Source organism: Eumetopias jubatus, unplaced genomic scaffold, assembly GCF_037043125.1.
Source record: "Eumetopias jubatus isolate StellerSeaLion01/CBP00866 unplaced genomic scaffold, mEumJub1_p1.0 scaffold_11, whole genome shotgun sequence".
NCBI lineage: Eukaryota > Metazoa > Chordata > Mammalia > Carnivora > Otariidae > Eumetopias > Eumetopias jubatus.
The window spans coordinates 85,891,879-85,912,305 of NW_028274817.1; the positions used below are offsets into that span (position 1 = coordinate 85,891,879).

Below are 20,427 nucleotides of genomic sequence, written 5' to 3' on the forward strand. Positions count from 1 at the left end.
ATAATAAAATAAAATTTAAAAAAAATTCTGAAAACAAAAAGAGCTATTTGGAATAAAAATATGTAACAGCATTAATGAGAGACACCAAAGAATAACTGGAAGATGGTTTTTTAAAAAAACTACTACCAACAACAGCAAAAGAGAAAGAAATGGAAATCAGTAGAACAAAGAATTTTTTAAAATGGAGTATCGGGCGCCTGGGTGGCTCAGTCCGTTAAGCGACCGCCTTCAGCTCAGGTCATGATCCTGGAGTCCCAGGATCGAGTCCCACATCGGGCTCCCTGCTCAGCAGGGAGTCTGCTTCTCCCTCTGACCCTTCCCCCTCTCATGTGCTCTCTCTCTCTCTCTCTCTCTCATTCTCGCTCTCTCAAATAAATAAATAAAATCTTTAAAAAAAAATAAAATGGAGTATCAACAACCAAATAAGTTTTCTGGAAGGCAGAGAAAAATGTGTGTGTGCGAACAGAAAAGGACTAAAATGGAAACTAGGCTTTTAAAATTCTGCACAAAACTGATTTCCCACCTAGAATTCTACACCCAGCCAAAAATATAAATTTAGCATCAGGGTCAAGTAAGTATATTTCCATGGCATATATTACTCTTTTATTTTTATAAATATATTTACACAATCATATATATATATTAAATAACACATTCTTGCATGACATTGTCAAACATACAAAATTTCATTAAAATCTACCTGTCATGCACTCATTCTCAAGGATATACTGGAGGATGTGCTCCTACAAAATGAGGGGGTAAATCAAGAAAGAGGAAGACACAGGAAACAGGAAGGAAGACAGAGGATCCCAAGAAAGGGGATCTGACACAAGACAGAGGTGAAAAGGAATTCTTGGGGGATGGCAAAGGGAAGGCACCACAGTAAGAGCTACGTATGAAGCTGAGAGCCACCTGACCAGTCTTCAGCAAGTCAACCAGCTCCAGGAGAGAACTCAAAGACCAGCCATTGATGCCGAGAGTTGAGACCAGCTCTACCTATTACTAACTGTGTGAACGTGGGCCAGATACTTTTACTCTATGCCTCAGTTTCCTCTTCTATAAAATGGGAATAACAACGGCACCTACTTCTCAAGGTTGTTATGAAGATGTCTTAGTATATGTTGTGTGCATATAACAGTGCTGGTACATAGTAAACATGATATGAGTGTTTATAATTATTGTCATTATGATTATTACCTAATATGTTTGAATATGCAGAGAGGAGATTTAGACAACTGTGAAGAATTTGAAGTTGAATCACTGATATGTGTCTAGTAAAGCAAAGAAATGGCCAAGCCAGAAAATTATTAATTCCAGGGAAAAGAGGGGTGCCTGGGTGGCTCAGTCAGTTAAGTGTCTGCCTTCGGCTCAGGTCATGATCCCAGGGTCCTGGGATTGAGAGCCATATCGGGCTGCCTGCTGAGGGAGCAGGGAGCCCGCTTCTCCCTCTCCGACTCCCCTCTCTCTCTCTCTCTCTCTCTGTCAAATAAATAAATAAAATCTTAAAAAAAATTCTAGGGAAAAGAAAGAGTTGTACAGAAATGGTAATCACAGCATAGATACTACATGACTCAACTACAAACAATCACAGTAATAAACACTGATGAGGAATCTGATCAAAACAGTAATATTTATAGACAAATATGTATGTTAGTGGGGGTGTATGGAAAAGTTAAATCTCTGCCTTCCATAACAGAAAGTCAATAGATAATGGCCAAAACTTAGAAAAAAAATCGAATCCATTAAAAAGATTAAGAGTGCTTGCCTCCAGTGAGCCAGAATCTGGCAAAAAACAAAGCAGGGAAGAGCCATTTTTAAAAGACCACTTAGAGAACTGTTTGCCACCCTTTAGTACTTGTACATAAAACTAAAAACTAATTTCAAATTACAAAGTGGCAAAAAATATTCACAAAAATATACAAGAACCATAATGAGTCATGAACCCCAATATTAAAAAAAAAAAACTTTAAAAATCCATAAGCTATGAAACCAGAAATCAAGTAGAAGAAAAACTCTGGAAAGCACACGAACACATGGAGGCTAAACAACATGCTCCTGGGGGCGCCTGGGTGGCTCAGTCGGTTAAGCATCTGCCTTCGGCTCAGGTCATGATCCTGGGGTCCTGGGATCGAGCCCTACATCAGGCTCCCTGCTCAGTGGGGAGTCTGCTTCTCCCTCTGACCCTCCCCCCTCTCATGTTCTGTCTCTCTCTCACTCTCTCAAATAAATATATAAAATCTTAAAAAAAATAGATAAACAACATGCTCCTGAGCCACCAATGGGTCAATAAAGAAATCAAGGAGGAAATCAAAAAATACATATAGACAGATGAAAATGAAAACACAATGGTCCCAAATCTTTGGGACTCAGCAAAAACAGTTCTAAGAGGGAAGTGTATAGAGATACAGGCCTATCTCAAGAAGCAAGAAAAATCTCAAATAAATAACCCAACCTTACACTTAAAGGAGCTAGAAAAAGAAGAACAAAAAGGCCAAAGCTACAGAAGGAAGGAAATAATAAATAGTAGAGCAGAAATAAATGAGATAAAGACTAAAAAAAAGCAATAGTAAAGGGCAATGAAACTAAGAGCTGCTTCTTTGAAAAGATCAACAAAATTGATAAACCTTGATCTCATCAAGAAGAAAAAGAGAATACTCAAATAAATAAAATCAGAAATGAAAAAGGAGACATAACAAGTGACCTCACAGAAATATTCTTTTTTATGTTATAACTTTTTATTTTTTAGAGAGAACAGTATAATGAAATTTAAGCAAGTAAAATAAAAGAAGGCCAGGCATGGACCTACAGTGACTCTATGTCCTCACCCAAGGATGTGTCCCTCTGATCATAAGAGAGTATTATGAAAACTTATATGCCAACAAATTGGACAACCTAGAAGAAATAGATACATTCCTAGAAACAATCTCCCAAAATTGATTCAGGAAGAAACAGAAAATTTGAACAGACCCATAACCAGCAAGGAAATTGAAGCAGTAATCAAAAAACTCCCAACAAACAAAAGTCCAGAACCAGATGGCTTCACAGGTGAATTCTACCAAACATTTAAAAAAGAGTTACTACTGGGGCGCCTGCGTGGTGCAGTCAGTTGAGCTTCCAACTCTTGGTTTCAGCTCAGGTTGTGATCTCAGGGTCGTGGGATGGAGCCCCTCATCAGGCTCCACACTCAGCACAGCGTCTGTTTACGATTCTCTCTCCCCCTCCCCCCCTCCCTTTGCCCCTACACACACACTCTCTCTCAAATAAATAAATCAATCAATCTAAAAAAAAATAATACTATTCCTTTCAAACTATTCTAAAAAGTAGAAGAGGAAGGAAAACTTCCAAATTCATTCTACAAGGCCAGCATTTCCCTGATACCAAAACCAGACAAGGACACTACAAAAAAAGAGAACTACAGGCCAATATCTCTGATGAACATAGATACAAAATCCTCAACAAAATATTAGCAAACTGAATCCAACAATATATTTTTAAAAATCCTAACCCTAACCCTAATCCACAGTCAAGTGAAATTTATTCCAGGGATGCAATGGTAGTTTAATATTCACAAACCAGTGAGTGTCATACATCACATTAACAAGAGAAAGGGTAAAAACCATATGATCATTTCAACAGATGCAGAAAAAGCATTTGACGAAGTACAACATCCATTCATAACAAAAACTCTCAATAAAGTGGGTTTAGAGGGAACATGCTTCAACATAGTAAAGGCCATATATAAAAAAACTCACAGCTATCATATGACCTCACTGATATGAGGAATTCTTTTTTTTTAAAGATTTTATTTATTTATTCATGAGAGACAGAGAGAGAGAGAGGCAGAGGGAGAAGCAGGCTCCCAAGGAGCAGGGAGTCTGATGTGGGACTCGATCCCAGGACTCCGGGATCATGACCTGAGCCGAAGGCAGATGCTTAACCATCTGAGCCACCCAGGCGCCCGATATGAGGAATTCTTAATCTCAGGAAACAAACTGAGGGTTGCTGGAGTGGGGGTGGGGTGGGAGGGATGGGGCGGCTGGGTGATAGACATTGGGGAGGGTATGTGCTATGGTGAGCGCTGTGAATTGTGCAAGACTGTTGAATCACAGATCTGTACCTCTGAAACAAATAATGCAATATATGTTAAGAAAAAAAAAGAAGAAGAAGAAGATAGCAGGAGGGGAAGAATGAAGGGGGGTAAATCGGAGGGGGAGACGAACCATGAGAGACGATGGACTCTGAAAAACAAACTGAGGGTTCTAGAGGGGAGGGGGGTGGGGGGATGGGTGAGCCTGGTGATGGGTATTAAAGAGGGCACGTTCTGCACGGAGCACTGGGTGTTATGCACAAACAATGAGTCATGGAACACTACATCAAAAACTAATGATGTAATGTATGGTGATTAACATAACAATAAAAAATAAAAAAAAAACCCTCACAGCTAACATCATAGTTAATGGTGAAAACCTGAAAGTTTTCCCTCTAAGATCAGGAACAAGACAGGATATCTGCTCTCACCACTTTTTTTTTAAAGATTTTATTTATTTATTTGAGAGAGGGAGAGAGAGAGAGGGAGAGAGAGACAGTACAAGTGGGGTGGAGCAGAGGGAGAAGGAGAAGTAGAACCCTGCTGAGCAGGGAGCCCACCGTGGGGCTTGAACCCAGGACCCTGGGATTATGACCTGAGCTGAAGGCATACGCTTAACTGACTGAGCCACCCAGGGACCCCAATCTCACCACTTTTATTCAACATCCTAGAAATCCCAGCCATAGCAATCAGACAATAAAAAGAAATAAAAGACATCCAAAGAAGTAAAATGTCACTATTTGCAGATGACATGATACTATATAAAGAAAACCCTAAAGACTTCACTAAAAAACTATTAGAACTGATAAATTCAGTAAAGTCGCAGGATACAAAAATCAATATACAGAAATCTGTTACATTTCCATACACTAATAATAAAGTAGCAGGAAGAGAAATTGAGAAAACAATCCCATTTATAATTGCACCAAAAAGAATAAAGTACCTGGGAAAAAATTTTACCAAGGAGGTAAAAGATCCATACTTCGAAAACTATAAAACATTGGTTTAAAAAATTGAACATAACACAAACAAAAGGAATGACACGCTAAGCTCATGGACTGGAAGAATTAATATTGTTAAAATGTCCATATTAACCAAACTGAGCTAGCTATAGATTCAATGCAATCCCTATCAAAATACCAGGTACTTTTCGTGGAACTCAAATAATCCTAAACTTTGCATGGAACCACGAAAGGCCCCAAATAGCCAAAGCAACCTTGAGAAAGAAGAACAAAGCTAAAGGTATCACACTTCCTGATTTCAAACTATACTACAAAGCTGTAGTAATCAAAACAAAATAGTACTGGCACAAAAATAGACACATAGATCAACAGAACAGGATAGAGAGCCCAGAAATAAACCCACACCTATATGGTCAACTGAAAGGGAGGTAAGAATATAGAATGGGGAGAAAACAGTCTGTTTTCAGTAAATGGTGCTCAGAAAACTAGATAGCTACATGCAAAGGAATGAAAATGGGCCACTTTCTTACAACATACATAAAAATAAACTCAATGGATTAAAGATCTAATTGTGAGACCTGGAACCACAAAACTCCTAAAAGAAAACACAGGTAGTAATCTCTTGGACATTGATTGCCCTTAGCAACCTATTTATGGATATGTCTCCTGAGGCAAGAGAAACAAAAGCAAAATAAACTATTGGGACTATACCAAAATAAAAAGTTGTTTTTTTTTTTAAAGATTTTATTTATTTATTTGACAGAGAGAGACACAGCAAGAGAGGGAACACAAGCAGGGGGAGTGGGAGAGGGAGAGGCAGGCTTCCCGCCGAGCAGAGAGCCCGATGTGGGGCTCAATCCCAGCACCCTAGGATCATGACCCGAGCCGAAGGCAGACGTTTAACGACTGAGCCACCCAGGCACCCCCCAAAATAAAAAGTTTTTGCACAGCAAAGGAAAGCATCAACAAAACAAGAACGCAAACTAGCGAACAGGAAAGGATATGGCAAATATATAATAGTCCAATAAGGGGTGAATATCCAAAATATACAAAGAACTTACACAATTCAACACCAAAAAACCCCAAAATCACCTATTAAAAACTAGGCAGAGAGGGGCGCCTGGGTGGCTCAGTTGGTTAAGCGACTGCCTTCGGCTCAGGTCATGATCCTGGAGTCCCAGGATCGAGTCCCACATCGGGCTCCCTGCTCAGCGGGGGGTCTGCTTCTCCCTCTGACCCTCTTCCCTCTCATGTTCTCTGTCTCTCATTCTCTCTCTCTCAAATAAATAAATAAAATCTTAATAAATAAATAAATAAATAAAAACTAGGCAGAGGACCTGAATAGATACTTTTCCAAAAAAAGACATACAGATGGCCAATCGGCACAAGACGAGATGCTCAACATCACTAATTATCAGGAAAGTGCCCATCAAAACCACAATGAGATACCACCTCACACCAGTCAGAATGGCTAGAATCATAAAGATAAGAAATAACAAGTGTGGGCGAGGCTGTGGAGAAAAGGGATCCCTCGTGCACTGTTGGTGGGAATGGAAATGGGTGCAATCACCACGGTAGACAGTATGGAGGTTACTCAAAAAATTAAAAATAGAATTACTCTCCATGATCCACTGATGCCACTACTGGGTATGTACCCAAAGAAAATGAAAATACTTATTCAAAAAGATATATGCACCCCTATGTTTACTGAAACATGATTTACAATAGTTAAGATTAAGGAAGCAGCCCAAGTGTCCATCAACAAATGAATGGATAAAGAAGATGTGGTACGTACACACGTACACACACACACACACACACACACACACACACACACACACACACACACACTGGAATATTACTCAGCCATAAAAAAGAATGAAATCCTGGGGCTCCTGGCTGGCTCCGTTGGTGGGGGCTGTGACTCGATCTTGGGGTTATGGGTTCGAGCCCCATGTTGGGTATAGAGATTACTTAAAAATAAAATCTTAAAAAAAAAGAACGGACAGGAGATCACACAAGGAAAACACTTTCCCAGAGCCACTGACTGGAAAAATGCGAAGGGCTGATTATTGTGCGTTTTTACAAGCAGTGGAGCTCAAAGACTGGAGTTTTAGAGGTCTGAGCCATGGCTGGTGTGGAGCCCAGCAGGGGCTACAGTGTTTCTGCAGAGAAGGAGGGTGGAGGCCTCGGGGCCCACAGCGTGCTCTGAGGATTCCCTGGGACACACTGGGAGAGATGGTTCCCCTTCTTGGAGGGCATCCGGGAGAGGTGGACTTGCCTCTCAGGGGCCAAAAGAGCCAGCAGGCACCAACGTGCTCCCCTGCCACTTAGCATAGGGGCAGAGACACCTGCTGAGGGTGGCTAACCTGGACACTGGCATTCTGTTGTGTTTTATGCTAAACTCCAAGCTCCTGCGCACTGGTGCAAATGCCCTTTTGGGACAAACTGACCCCAGCCCCAGTGCCTCAAGACCCATCCCCAGCGGACCAGTGAAGGACCGCACCATGCTGGGTCCCTACAGTTTGGAGTTTTGGAACTCAGCCGACCTGCCTGGGATAAAAGACAGGTGCACTGATCTGCCGGGCAGGCAGGTGGCCCAGACACTGACAGGGTGAAGGCAGGGATCTGAGGGACACCTGGGACACACGAGGGGAGAGTGTTCACTCTTCTGTGAGGGCTTCCCGGACAGCAACGGGCATGAATTCCCCTCTCCAGGGATGAGGGAGAGGACGGGTGCAATTTTTCTCCCCTGCTCATCAGCATCAGCCAACAGTGGAGGCCTGAGCCGCTTACACCAAGCCCCGCCCCTCTCTGCTCGGCAGGTGCTTCTTTACTAGGGCAAGTGTGCCTGAGACCCTGAGCAGCAGGCCCCTCCCCCAGAAGACCAGCACAAACCCCCCACATATACCACATCACCTGACCACAGAGTGCTGCAAAGCTTCAGCTCTACTGGAAATAGCATCAGGTCTCTTTTAACAGGCAGACCCTGGAGCACACATAGTTAAAACTCGCCATACTCTGGCCAAGGTCCAAACACTGCCCCCCACTGCAGGCAAAGAGAAACTCCGCAGAGGACTGACTGGAGGGGAAGAGCGGTGAAAACACAGCAGCAGAGTGCAAACAGTATACACAAGGGACACTTCCTGAAGCACCAGGCCCTAGACAGTGTATGACCTCTTCTTCATTAAACCATTACTCTCGGAAGCAAGAAACATTACAGGCTCTCCTAACACACAGAAGAAAACAGAGACCGAGGGGCGCCTGGGTGGCTCAGTCAGTTAAGCGTCTGCTTTCGGCTCAGGTCATGATCTCAGGGTCCTGGGATCGAGCCCCACTTCAGGCTCTGCAGTCAGCGGGGAGTCTGCTTCTCCCTCTCCCTCTGCCCCTCCCCACTGCTTGTGCTCTCTCTCTCTGTCTCAACTAAATAAATAAAATCTTAAAAAAAAAAAAACAGAGACCTAGACGAAATGCCAAGATGGAGGATTCATCCCAAAAGAAAGAACAAGACAAGGTCACGTTCAGGGATCTAATTGAAATGGATATAAAGTAATATGCCTGATGCAGGATTCAAAGCAACAATCATAAGGAAACTAGCTGGGCTTGAGAAACCTTGACCTAAAAACTAGTCAGGCCAAAATAAAAAATGCTATAACTGAGATGTGAAATGGATTGGATGTAATGACCACAAGGATGGAAGAAGCAGAGGAATGAATAAATGATATAGAAGATAAAATTATGGAAAATAATGAAGCTGAAAATAGGGAAAGAAAAATATTGGATCGTGAATGTAGAATTGGGAACTCAGCAACTCCATGAAGCATAATAACATTCATATTATAGGAGTCCCAGAAGAAGAAGAAGAGAGAAAATGAGGCAGAGGTTTATTTGAAGAAATTATAGGTGAAAACTTCCTTAATCTGGGGAAGGAAACAGACATTCAAATCCAGAAGGCATAGAGAACTCCATCAAAATCAACAAAAGCAGGCCAACACCAAGACACATTGTAGTAAAATTTGCAAAATACAGAGATAAGGAAAAAATCCTAAAAGCAGCAAGGGAAAAGAAGTCCCTAACTTATAAGGGAAGACAAATAAGGTTAGCAGCAGATTTTGCCACGGAAACCCGGCAGGCCAGAAGAGAGGGGCAGGATATATTCAATGTGCTAAATGGGAAAAATATGCAGACAAGAATACTCTATCCAGCAAGGTTGTCATTCAGAATAGAAGGAGAGATAGTTTCCCAGACAAACAAAAACTAAAGGAGTTCGAGACCACTAAACCAGCCCTGCAAGGAATATTAAAGGAGACTCTTTGTGTGGGAAAGACAGACCAAAAGCAACAAAGACTAGAAAGGAAAAGAGAAAAGCTCCAGAAACAACTACTTAACAAATAATACAATGGCAACAAATTCATATCTATCAATAATCACTCTGAATGTAAATGGGCTACATGCCCCGATCAAGAGACACGGGGTATCAGAACGGATAAAAAAAAAAAAAAAAACAAGACAGTCATTTTAGACCCAAAGACACCACTGGATTAAAAGGGAGGGAGTGGGGAACCATTTATCATGCTGACAGACATCAAAAAAAGCTGAAGTAGCCATACTTATATCAGACAAACTAGATTTTAAAACAGACTGTAACAAGAGATGAAGAAGGGCATTAAACATAATTAAGGGGTCTATCCATCAAGAAGATCTAACAATTTTAAGTATTTATGCCCCCAACCTGGGAGCACCCAAATATATAAATCAATTAATAACAAACATAAAGAAGCTCATTGATAATAATATAATAACTGTAGGGGACTTTAACACCCCACTTACAGCAACGGACAGATCATCTAAGCAGAAGATCAACAAGGAAACATGGGCTTTGAATAACACACTGGACCAGATGGACTTAACAGATACATTCAAAACATTTCATGCTAAAGCAGCCAAATATACATTCTTTTCGAGTGCACATGGGATATTCTCCAGAACAGATCACATACTGGGTCACAAATCAGGCCTTAACCAGTACAAAGAGATTTAGATCACACCATGCATATTTTCAGACCACGATGTTGTGAAACTTGAAGTCAACCACAAGAAAAAATGTGGAAAGAAGACAAATACATGGAGGTTAAAGAATATCCTACTAAAGAATGAATGAGTTAACCAGGAAATTAAAGAATTTTAAAAATACATGGAACCAAATGAAAATGAAAATACATTAGTCCAAAACCTCTGCAGCAAAAGCAGTCCTAAGAAGGAAGTACATAGCAATACAGGCCTGCCCCCAGAAGCAAGAAAAATCTCAAATATAGAACCTAACCTTACACCTAAAGGAGCTAGAAAAAGAACGGCAAATGAAGTCTAAAGCCAGCTGAAGAAGGGAAGTAATAAAGATTAGAGCAGAAATAAATGATATAGAAACAAAAAAAAGTAGAATAGATCAATGAACCTAGGAGCTGGTTCTTTCAAAGAATTAACAAAATTGATAAACCCCTAGCCAGACTTGTCAAAAAGAAGAGAATGGACTCAAATAAAATCACAAATGAGAGAGGAGAGATCGTGACAAATACCACAGAAATACAATTATAAGAGAATATTATGAAAAATTATATGCCAACAAATTGGGCAATCTGGAAGAAACAGATAGATTCCTAACCAAAACTGAAACAGGAAGAAAGAGAAAATTTGAACAGACCAATAACCAGCAAACAAATTGAATCAGGAATCAAAAATCTCCCAATAAACAAAACCAGGGCCAGATGGCTTCCCAGGGGAATTCTACCAGACATTTAAAGAAGAGTTAATAGCTACTCTTCAAAAACTATCCCAAAAAATATAAATGGAAGGAAAACTTCCAAACTTATTCTACAAGGCCAGTATTACCTTGACTCCAAAACCAAAGACCCCACTAAAATGAATTACAGGCCGATATTCCTGATGAACATGGACGCAAAAATTCTCAACAACATACTAGCAAATCAAATCCAACAGTACCTTAAAGGAATCATTCACCATGATCAAGTGGGATTTATTCCTGGGCTGCAAGGGTGGGTCAATAACTGCAAATCGATCAACATGATACACCACATTAAAAAAAGAAAGGGTAAAAACCATACGATCCTGTCAATAGATGCAGAAAAATAATGTGACAAAATACAGTACCCTATCTTGATAAAAACACTCAAGAAAGTAGGGTAGAAGGAACATACCTCACCATCATAAAGGTCACATATGAAAGACCTAGAGCTAACGTCATCCTCAATGGGGAAAAACTGAGAGTTTAACCCCCAATGTCAGAAACAAAGACAGGGATGCCCACTCTCACCAATGTTAATTAACATAGTACTGGAAGTTCTAGTCTCAGCAGTCAGACAACAAAAAGAAATAAAAGGCATCCAAATCAGCAAGGAAGAAGTCAAACTTTCACTATTTGCAGACAACATGATACTGTATGTAGAAAACCTGAAAGACTCCACCATAAAACTGCTAGAACTGATACACAAATTCAGTAAAGTCACAGGATACAAAATCAACATACAAAAATCTGTTGCATTTCTATACACCAATAATGAAGCAGCAGAAAGAGAAATCAAGAAATCAACCCCATTTACAATTGCACAAAAACCATAAGATACCTAGGAATAAACCTAACCAAAGAGGTAAAGGATCTGTACTCTGAAAACTATAGAACACTTATGAAGGAAATTGAAGAGGACATAAAGAAATGGGAAAACATTCCATGCTCACGGATTGGAAGAACAAACACTATTAAAATGTCTTTACTACCCAAAGCAATCTACACATTTAATGCAAGCCCAATCAAATAGCACTGGGCTTGCATTTTTCACAGAGCAGGAACAAACAATTCTGAAATTTGTATGGAACCAGAAAAGACCCCGAATAGACAAAGCAATCCTGAAAAAGAAAAGCAAAACTGGAGGCATCACAATTCCAGACTTCAAGCTCTATTACAAAGCTGTAGTCAGGGTGCCCGGGTGGCTCAGTCGGTTAGGCGGTTGCCTTCGGCTCAGGTCATGATCCCAGGGTCCTGGGATCGAGCCCCACATTGGGCTCCTGCTCAGCGGGGAGTCTGCTTCTCCCTCTCCCTCTGCCTCCTGCTCTGCCTACTTGTGCTCTCTCTCTAGCTCTCGTTCAAATAAATAAATAAAATCTTAAAAAAAAAGCTGTAGTCATCAAGACAGTATGGTACTGGCACAGAAACAGACACAGAAATCAATGGAACAGAATAGAGAGCCCCGAAACGGACCCACAACTATATGGTCAACTAATCTTCGACAAAGCAGGAAAGAATATCCAATGGAAAAAAGTCTCTTCAACAAACAGTGTTGGGAAAACTGGACAGCCACGTGCAGAAGAATGAAACTGGACCACTTTCTTACACCATCCACAAAAATAAACTCAAAATGGATGAAAGACCTAAATGTGAGACAGGAATCCATGAAAATCCTAGAGGAGAACACAGGCAGCAACTTCTTTGACCTTGGCCACAGCTACTTTTTACTAGACACATCTCTGGAGGCAAGGGAAACAAAAGCAAAAATGAACTACTGGGACTTCATTAAGACAAAAAGCTTCAGCACAGCAAAAGAAACAGTCAACAAAACTAAAAGGCAACATACAGAATGGGAGAAGATATTTGCAAATGACATATCAGATAAAGGGCTAGTATCCAAAATCTATAAAGAACTTATCAAACTCAACACCCATAAAACAAATATCCAGTTAAGAAATGGGCAGAAACATGAATAGACATTTCTCCAAAGAAGACATCCAGATGGCTAACAGACACATGAAAAGATGCTCAACATCACTCATCATCAGGGAAATACAAATCAAAACCACCATGAGATACCACCTCACACCTGTCAGAATGGCTAAGATTAACAACACAGGAAACAACAGATGTTGGCGAAGATGCGGAGAAAGGGGAGCCCTCTTGCACTGTTGGTGGGAATGCAAGCTGGTGCAGCCACTCTGGCAAACAGTAGGGAGGTTCCTCAAAAAGTTAAAAATAGAACTGCCATATGACCCAACAATTGCACTACTGGGTATTCGCCCAAAGGATACAAAAGTACTGATTCGAAGGGGTACCTGCATCCCAATGTTTATAGCAGCAATGTCCCACAGTAGTCAAATTATGGAAAGAGCCCAAGACATCCATCAACTAATGAATGGATAAATTAGACATGATATATATATCTATATCTCTCTCTCTATGTAGTGAAATATCTATATATATAATGGAGTATCTATCTATCTATACATATAAATATAGATATATAACGGAATATTATTGAGCCATAAAAAAGAATGAAACCTTGCCATTTACAATGGTGTGGCCAGAGCTAGAGAGTATTATGATAAGCGAAATAAGTCAGATAGAGAAAGTCAAATACCACATGATTTCACATATATGTGGAATCTGAAAAATAAAACAAACAAATCAAAAAACCAAAAAAAGATCCTTAAATACAGAGAACAAACTGATGGTTGCCAGAAGGGAGGCTGATGGGGTAATGGTAAAACAGATTAAGGGGGATTAGGAGTACAAACTCCCAGGTATAAAATAAATAAGTCATAGGATGAAAGGTACAGCCTAGGCAACAGAATCAACAATACTGTAATAACATAGTACGGTGACAGACGGGGATTACACTTATTGTGATATTTAGTAACGTATAAAACTTTCCAATCAATATGTTGTCCATCTGAGGGGTGCCTGGGTTAAACAGACGGTTAAACGTCTGACTCCTGATTTTGGCTCAGGTCATGATCACAGGGTTGTAAGATTGAGCCCTGTGTTGGGCTCCATGCTGGGCGTGGAGCCCGCTTAAGAGTCTCTCTCTCCCTCTGCCCCTCTCCGCAAGCCCCCTCTAAAAAAAATATGCTGTATATCTGCAAGTAATATAACATGGTATGTTAATTACCCTTCCATAAAGAAATCCATAAACTAAGATAAATAAAGCAGCAATGGGCAAGAGAAGAAAATTCACACAAGGGAAAAGAATGACCAATAAAACTTCTCTGATTATGCTGCTTGCTTAAAGAACAAGTCATACAAGTTAATGAGTTACTATCTTTCATTGTAGATTCCTGGCCCTGGGTACCTCTTCCTCCTCACCTCACAGGAGTTGTCACATCTCCCCACAGCTCGAGCCAGGGATGGCCCAGGAGAACTCCAGTTGGCTGGCATGTTCCTGTTGGGCATCAGCCCTCCAGCTCTCTTGCTGATGCTCCTCCCACGAGCCTGAAGCCAAGTGGGCTCCGTGGACTCAATCAGAGCTGAGCTGCTGAGGCCAGAAGACAGTTCCTGCAGCCTCCACTGTGGGGTCTGGCCCACAGGCTCAACAGAGACTCCAAGAAACCTGGAAAGACAGGGTCCACATGGTCAGTCATTCAGCATTGACCCCACAAATGCTTCCTGGGGGCACAAAAGTACAGTTCCTGGCCTTGGATACTGTGGGATAGATGAAGTCCAGCCAACACCCATTCTAGTCATTCATCAAAATGGAATATGAGCAAGAAGACCATGACGTTTGGACGAACATTCTTTAAGCCTTGAATTCTCACTCTGCCAACTTTTAGCTATGAGAATATAAAAATGTTTCTTCACTTTTCAAAATGAGTCAAAACTATTCACCTCAAGGGGTTGTGAAAATTAAATGAGATGACGTTTATAAGGCACTTGGCAGCAGGCTGGCCCCAGGAAACATTTAATTCAGATTAGCAAGTATTGTCATTACAAGGGATCAGGCAATATGCAGAAGTAGGTACCTCACTTAATTTGCACAACGATCCTCTCACCCATGTGTTGCCATAATTATTATTATTTCATTTTATGCACACAGAAACAGAGGCCTAGTGATATTAAGTCAAAGCCAGTCTACCTGGCTTCAAAATTTACATTCTCAACACTATAATTTTCAGTATCCTTTGTGTGGTAGGCTTAAAATAAACATGGTTCTGTTTAACAGATGTTGAAAACATGACTGTGATTTGGAACTAAAAAAAAGTAGAGTTTCTTAAAACAGAAGAGATAGGCCATAAGGAAAATGCTAATAGCCTGAGACTCCAATGTCCTAACTACCTCAAAATATGCAGAGATAAAACTGTTTCTCCTTTTACAGGATCTAGGGAGGAGAGGGTGTCTCTGTGTCTATATTTAGAAACAATTTTATTCTGATCAACTAATAAAAGCACTACAGATTTAGTCATTCTTGTTGGGAAGGGGAAAGTGTCCTTTATAAAATGGAGAGGAACTTAATTAAGGAAAACAGAAGTAAGAAATGGGATAAAGAAGAAACAAGAAAGTAAAAAAGGAATAAAATAAAAGGCATGAACAAGTTGAATTTTAAACACATAAACATGATGTTATATCAAAGAAAGAGAGACTATGCTTTCTTTCCTTATGCCCATGGAACTTGTACAGAATTTCATTAGCTATCTTGGCCACGAAGAAAATCTGGTAGGGGCACCTGAGTGGCTCAGTCACTTAAGTTAAGCGACTGACTCTTGGTTCCGGCTCAGGTCATGATCTCATGCGTCCTGGGATCGAGCCCCATGTAGGGCTCTGTGCTCAGCGGGGAGGTTGCTTGAAAGATTCTCTCCCTCTGACCTTCACCTCGCTCACTCACTCTCTCTCTCTCTCTAATAAATAAATCTTAAAAAAAAAAAGAAAATCTGGCAGATGTTTTAATGTTGGGAATTGACAGGCTACATGGTCTGATCATAACATAAGACGTTCAATATCATTAGTCATTACAGAAATGCAAAGCAAAACCAAAATATTCCATTCGTTAGGAGACCGCTTCACATCCATGAGGATGGCTAAAATAAGGGGTAAAGAAAGACAGTAACAGGTATTGGTGAGATGTGAATAAATTGGAGCTCTCATATACTGCTGATAGAAATGGAAAATGGTATAGCCACTCTGAAAGTTTGGCAGTTCCTCAAAATGTTACCCACAGAGTCACCATATGATCCAGCAATTCCACTCCTAGGTACCACGCCAAGAGAAATGGAAACACATGTCCACTCCAAAACTTACATACACAACTATTCACAGCAGTATTATTCATAGTAGCCAAAAAGTGGAAACTACCTAAATGTCCATCAACTGAAAATGGATAAACAAAATTTACTATACCCATACAATGGAATATTATTTTACAATTAAAAAGAAGTATTGATACGTGCTACAACATGAATAAACCTTGAAGTCATTATCTTTTTTTTAAAGATTTTATTTATTTATTTGACAGAGAGAGACACAGCGAGAGAGAGAACACAAGCAGAGGGAGTGGGAGAGGGAGAAGCAGGCTTCCCGTCGAGCAGGGAGCTTAATGCGGGGCTCGATCCCAGAACCCTGGGATCACGACCCGAGCCGAAGGCAGATGCTTAACGACTGAGCCACCCAGGCGCCCCTCTTGAAGTCATTATCTTATGTGAAAGAAGCCAGTCACAAAAGACCACATATTTTATGATTCCATTTATGTGAAATATTCAGAATAGGTAAATACATAGACACAGAAAATTGGTTAGTAGTTGCCTAGTCTGGGGGTGTGGGATGGCAGGAATGGTGAATGTCTGCTAAGGTGCATAAGGTTTCTTTTCAGGGGTATTGAAAATGTCCTAAAATTAGATTGTGGTCATGACTGTACAGCTCTGTGAATGCACTAATAACCTCTGAACTGTATGCTCTAAAAGAATGAATTTTATGGTACTGGAATATATCTAAATCTATTTTGTATATCTAAATAAATCTGTTTTAAAAGAAATGGAAGACTTGCCTAAATAACCCAGGATCGAAGTGGGAAGTCAATACAGAAGCTACACAATTATTACCAGAAGTCATGGAACACACTAAAGTCATACAGAGTGAAACGTATAGCTTTAAATGGTTTGATTTTAATTAAAAATAAATATAACAAAAAAGAGCTATGTATTCAGCCTAAAACATTAGAATTAGGAAAAGCAAAACTAGGCAAAGCCCCCCCAAATAAACTAATCATTAATAAAAATAAAATCTTAAATAATTCAAATAAATATAATAGGGGGTTTAAAGAAAACAAAGAGCTGGTCCTTTAAAATGACCAATGTCATAGATAACCCCTAGCAAATCAGATAAAGGAGAAGAGTTGGGTTTTTTTTAAAGATTTTACTTATTTATTTATTTGAGAGAGAGAGTGTGTGTGAGAGAGAGAGCACAAGCAGGGGGAGCTGCAGCTTCTCCCTTCTCCCTCTCCCACTCCCCCTGCTTGCGTTCGTTCCCTCTCTTGCTGCCTCGATCTCTGTCAAATAAATAAATAAAATCTTAAAAAAAAAAAAAGAATACACATTCTCTTCAAGCACCCATGCAACATTCTCCAAGACATACCACACCCAGGGACATAAAACAAACCTCCGTAAGTTGAAATCACATGATATACATCCTCTAATATCACCAAATTAGAAATCAATAACAGAAAGATAACAGGAAAGTCTCCAAATGCTTGAAAATTAAACAATACATTTCTATATCATCTATGGATCAAAGAGGTGGTCTCAAGGCAAATTAAAAAGTCACAAATGAAAATAAAAATACAACATACCAAAATTTGGGGGATGCAGATAAGGCAGTGTCGAGAGGGAAATTTATAGTATTAAAAGTTTATATGAGAAAAGAATTAAGGTCTTAAATCAATACTTTAAGCTCCCATCTCAAGAAACTAGAAAAAGAACAAAGTAAACCAAAGCAAGCAGAAGGATGGAAGTAACAGATGTAAAAGCATAAATCAATGAAATTGAAAACACTTACCAAATTGTTGAATCACTCTATTGTACACCTGAAAAAAAAATAGTTGAGATAAAATATACATGTAAATACAGAAAAAAAGAAATTGAAAACAGATAAACAATACAGAACAATCACTGAAAGCAAAAGCTGGTTCTTTGAAAAGATTGATAAAATTGGTAATCCTCAGGCAAGACTGATAAAGATAAAAAGAAACAAGATATGAATTACCAATACCAGAACTGAAACATAAGATATAACTACAGATGCTGCGGCTATTAAAACGAAAGGGATTACCACAAACAACTTAAATACACATAAATTCAACAACTTCCACAAAACACAAACTTCCACAACTCACCCACTACTAAATATGTACTCTGAAAAAAATTAAATAGATAATCTGAAACTACTACAGAATTTGAAGCCATCATCAAAAAGCTTCCAAAGGGAAATGTCCAGGCCCAGATGGTCTCACTGGAGAATTCAACCAGTTAAAGGAAAAATTAGCATAATTCTACATAATCTCTTCCAGAAAACACGAAAGAAAAGAATACTTCTTACTTCATTCTATGAGCCAGTACTTACCCTAATACTAAAACCAGACAAAAACAGTACAAAAAACTAAAACTGTAGGCCAATATCTTTCATAAACCGAGTTACAGAAAATCCTCAAAAAAAAAAAAAGGCAGTAGCTAATCCATTCCTGCAACATATAAAAAGAATTATACACCACAACCAAGTGAGATTTATTCCAGGAATGTAAGGCTGGTTCAACATTCAGAAATCAATCAGTGCATTCTCCCATACTAACAAGCTAAAGAAGAAAAATCACAAGATCATATAAATTCATATAGTATTGACGAATTTCAACACCCATTCATGATAAAACTAGACACATAGATCAATGGAACAGAATAAAGAACCTAAAAATAGCCCCACACAAGTATGTGCAATTTATTTTTCACAAAGGTGCAAAACAAGTCAAAGAAGGATAGTCTTCAACAGATGGTGCCTAATTGAACATTCAAACAGATGAACTTCAACCTAAGTCTCACTTTATACGACACTGAACTCAAAATGCACCACGAACAGCAGGAAGGAGAAACGGAGCAATCACCAACACACTGGAGAATTTCTCTCTCCTCAGGAACAGGAGACAAGGACAACAAAGAGCGTAAATTTTGTATGACACAGTTGACAACTAAACAACTAAATATTATTTTTGATTAAAATATGGAACATTTATAAAAATTCACCACGGCCTAGGCCATGAGTCTTCTCCTGTTTCGAGGAATGAGCTTCACGTAGGCATTTTTCTGACCACAGAAAACTAAGGCTAGAAATCTATTAAAAAGATAAACTTTTGGAAACTAAAAACGCACTTCTAAATAACTCGTGGCAAGAAGAAAAATCAACTCTTAGGGTACACTTAGAACATAATGCACCGAACCTTGTGGGTCTTAGAGTGAACTTCAGGACCTTAACGTTGAGAGAAGAGGAAAGCCTGCAAAATAATGATCGAATCATCCAATCCGTTAGACAACCGATTCCACCACTGACCACACAGAATCCCCCAACACTCACGCTCCCCGGGGCCCCATCACCTCCACATCCCTCCGACACAGAGCATTGAGATCCTCCTGACAACTATGAAACCACCGCTGAGAACCGTAGCCGCTTCCGGTCACCACCCCCTAGCACCGCCCCTTCTCAGGGTTTGGGGCGACGAACGAAGGGGGCGTGGTCCTGCACACGCGCAAAACTACATTCGAAGCCGCTGTCCGCCCAGAGTCAACGTGGGGATGTTACGGAATTGGTGCTTTGGAGCGTTCAGTGCCCCTAGGCCGCGTTGCCAGGAGGGGAACGTGGCCGCGCCCAGGTCGCGCTTCCCCGTGGGGTGCGCCATGTTGGAGGAGTGACCCTTCCGTACCGAGGGTGAGGAAGCCTCTAAACTTACAGAGCAGAGCCGCGGAGCTGTCTCAGTGGCGGGGAGCATGGGTGGCGGCGTTCTTTTGGGCGGTCTTCCTGGAGGAGGAGGTCTTTGGATCTGCACTCTGGATCTGTGTAATGATGTTCAGAGAAGCTGAAGGGGGGCCTCTGGAAAGACGCAGACGTACCAGTAGCTGTGCTCTCCTGGCAGATACCACACGATGTGAAAGCGGGGGAGGAGTCAGACTGGTTTACAGTGCTCTCCTGGAACATACCACGAGCGAAGAAGGGGAAGAAATTGGGAGTGTGCAAGCCTCCTAGGACATAGCACTGAGGGAAAAAGGGGAAGTCAGTGTCAGATTCCCCTCTGTTGTACTTGTAGGGGTTGGCTGCGGGTTCTGAATGCTCCCATAGTCTACATTATCTCCCACTCCAGCAACCCCTGATGAAATAAAATATGAATCAATAATACTTTTTGATTTTTCCTTAATCTAAAGCAATATGTCAATAAAAGCATCTTCAGGAAACTATTATTTTTATTTCCACATAAAATAAAATCTGCACTGTGATAGTGCCCTTTTGAAAATGTAGCTTTAAGACAAGACTGATTCTGCCCTTCAACCGGTTTGCTGTCCCTAATATTACTTCTA

At 40.3% G+C, this 20,427-nt stretch overlaps 1 protein-coding gene across 2 annotated transcripts in view; it reads right to left on the reverse strand.

Annotated features, from left to right (window-relative positions):
- The window catches only part of ZNF81 (zinc finger protein 81), a 106,591-nt gene extending 87,091 nt beyond the window's left edge, over window positions 1–19,500 (reverse strand). For both annotated transcript variants that reach the window (XR_015769467.1, XM_088028815.1), the window contains exons 1-3: window positions 19,433–19,500; window positions 17,870–17,897; window positions 14,195–14,438 (exon numbers count right to left, since the gene is read on the reverse strand). Coding sequence is in view for 1 of the 2 variants with exons in the window: in XM_088028815.1 (XP_087884941.1) it covers window positions 14,195–14,281 (87 nt within the window). In the remaining variant the exon portion in view is untranslated. The remainder of the gene's footprint in view (window positions 1–14,194; window positions 14,439–17,869; window positions 17,898–19,432) is intronic.
- Window positions 19,501–20,427: the final 927 nt, after the last annotated feature.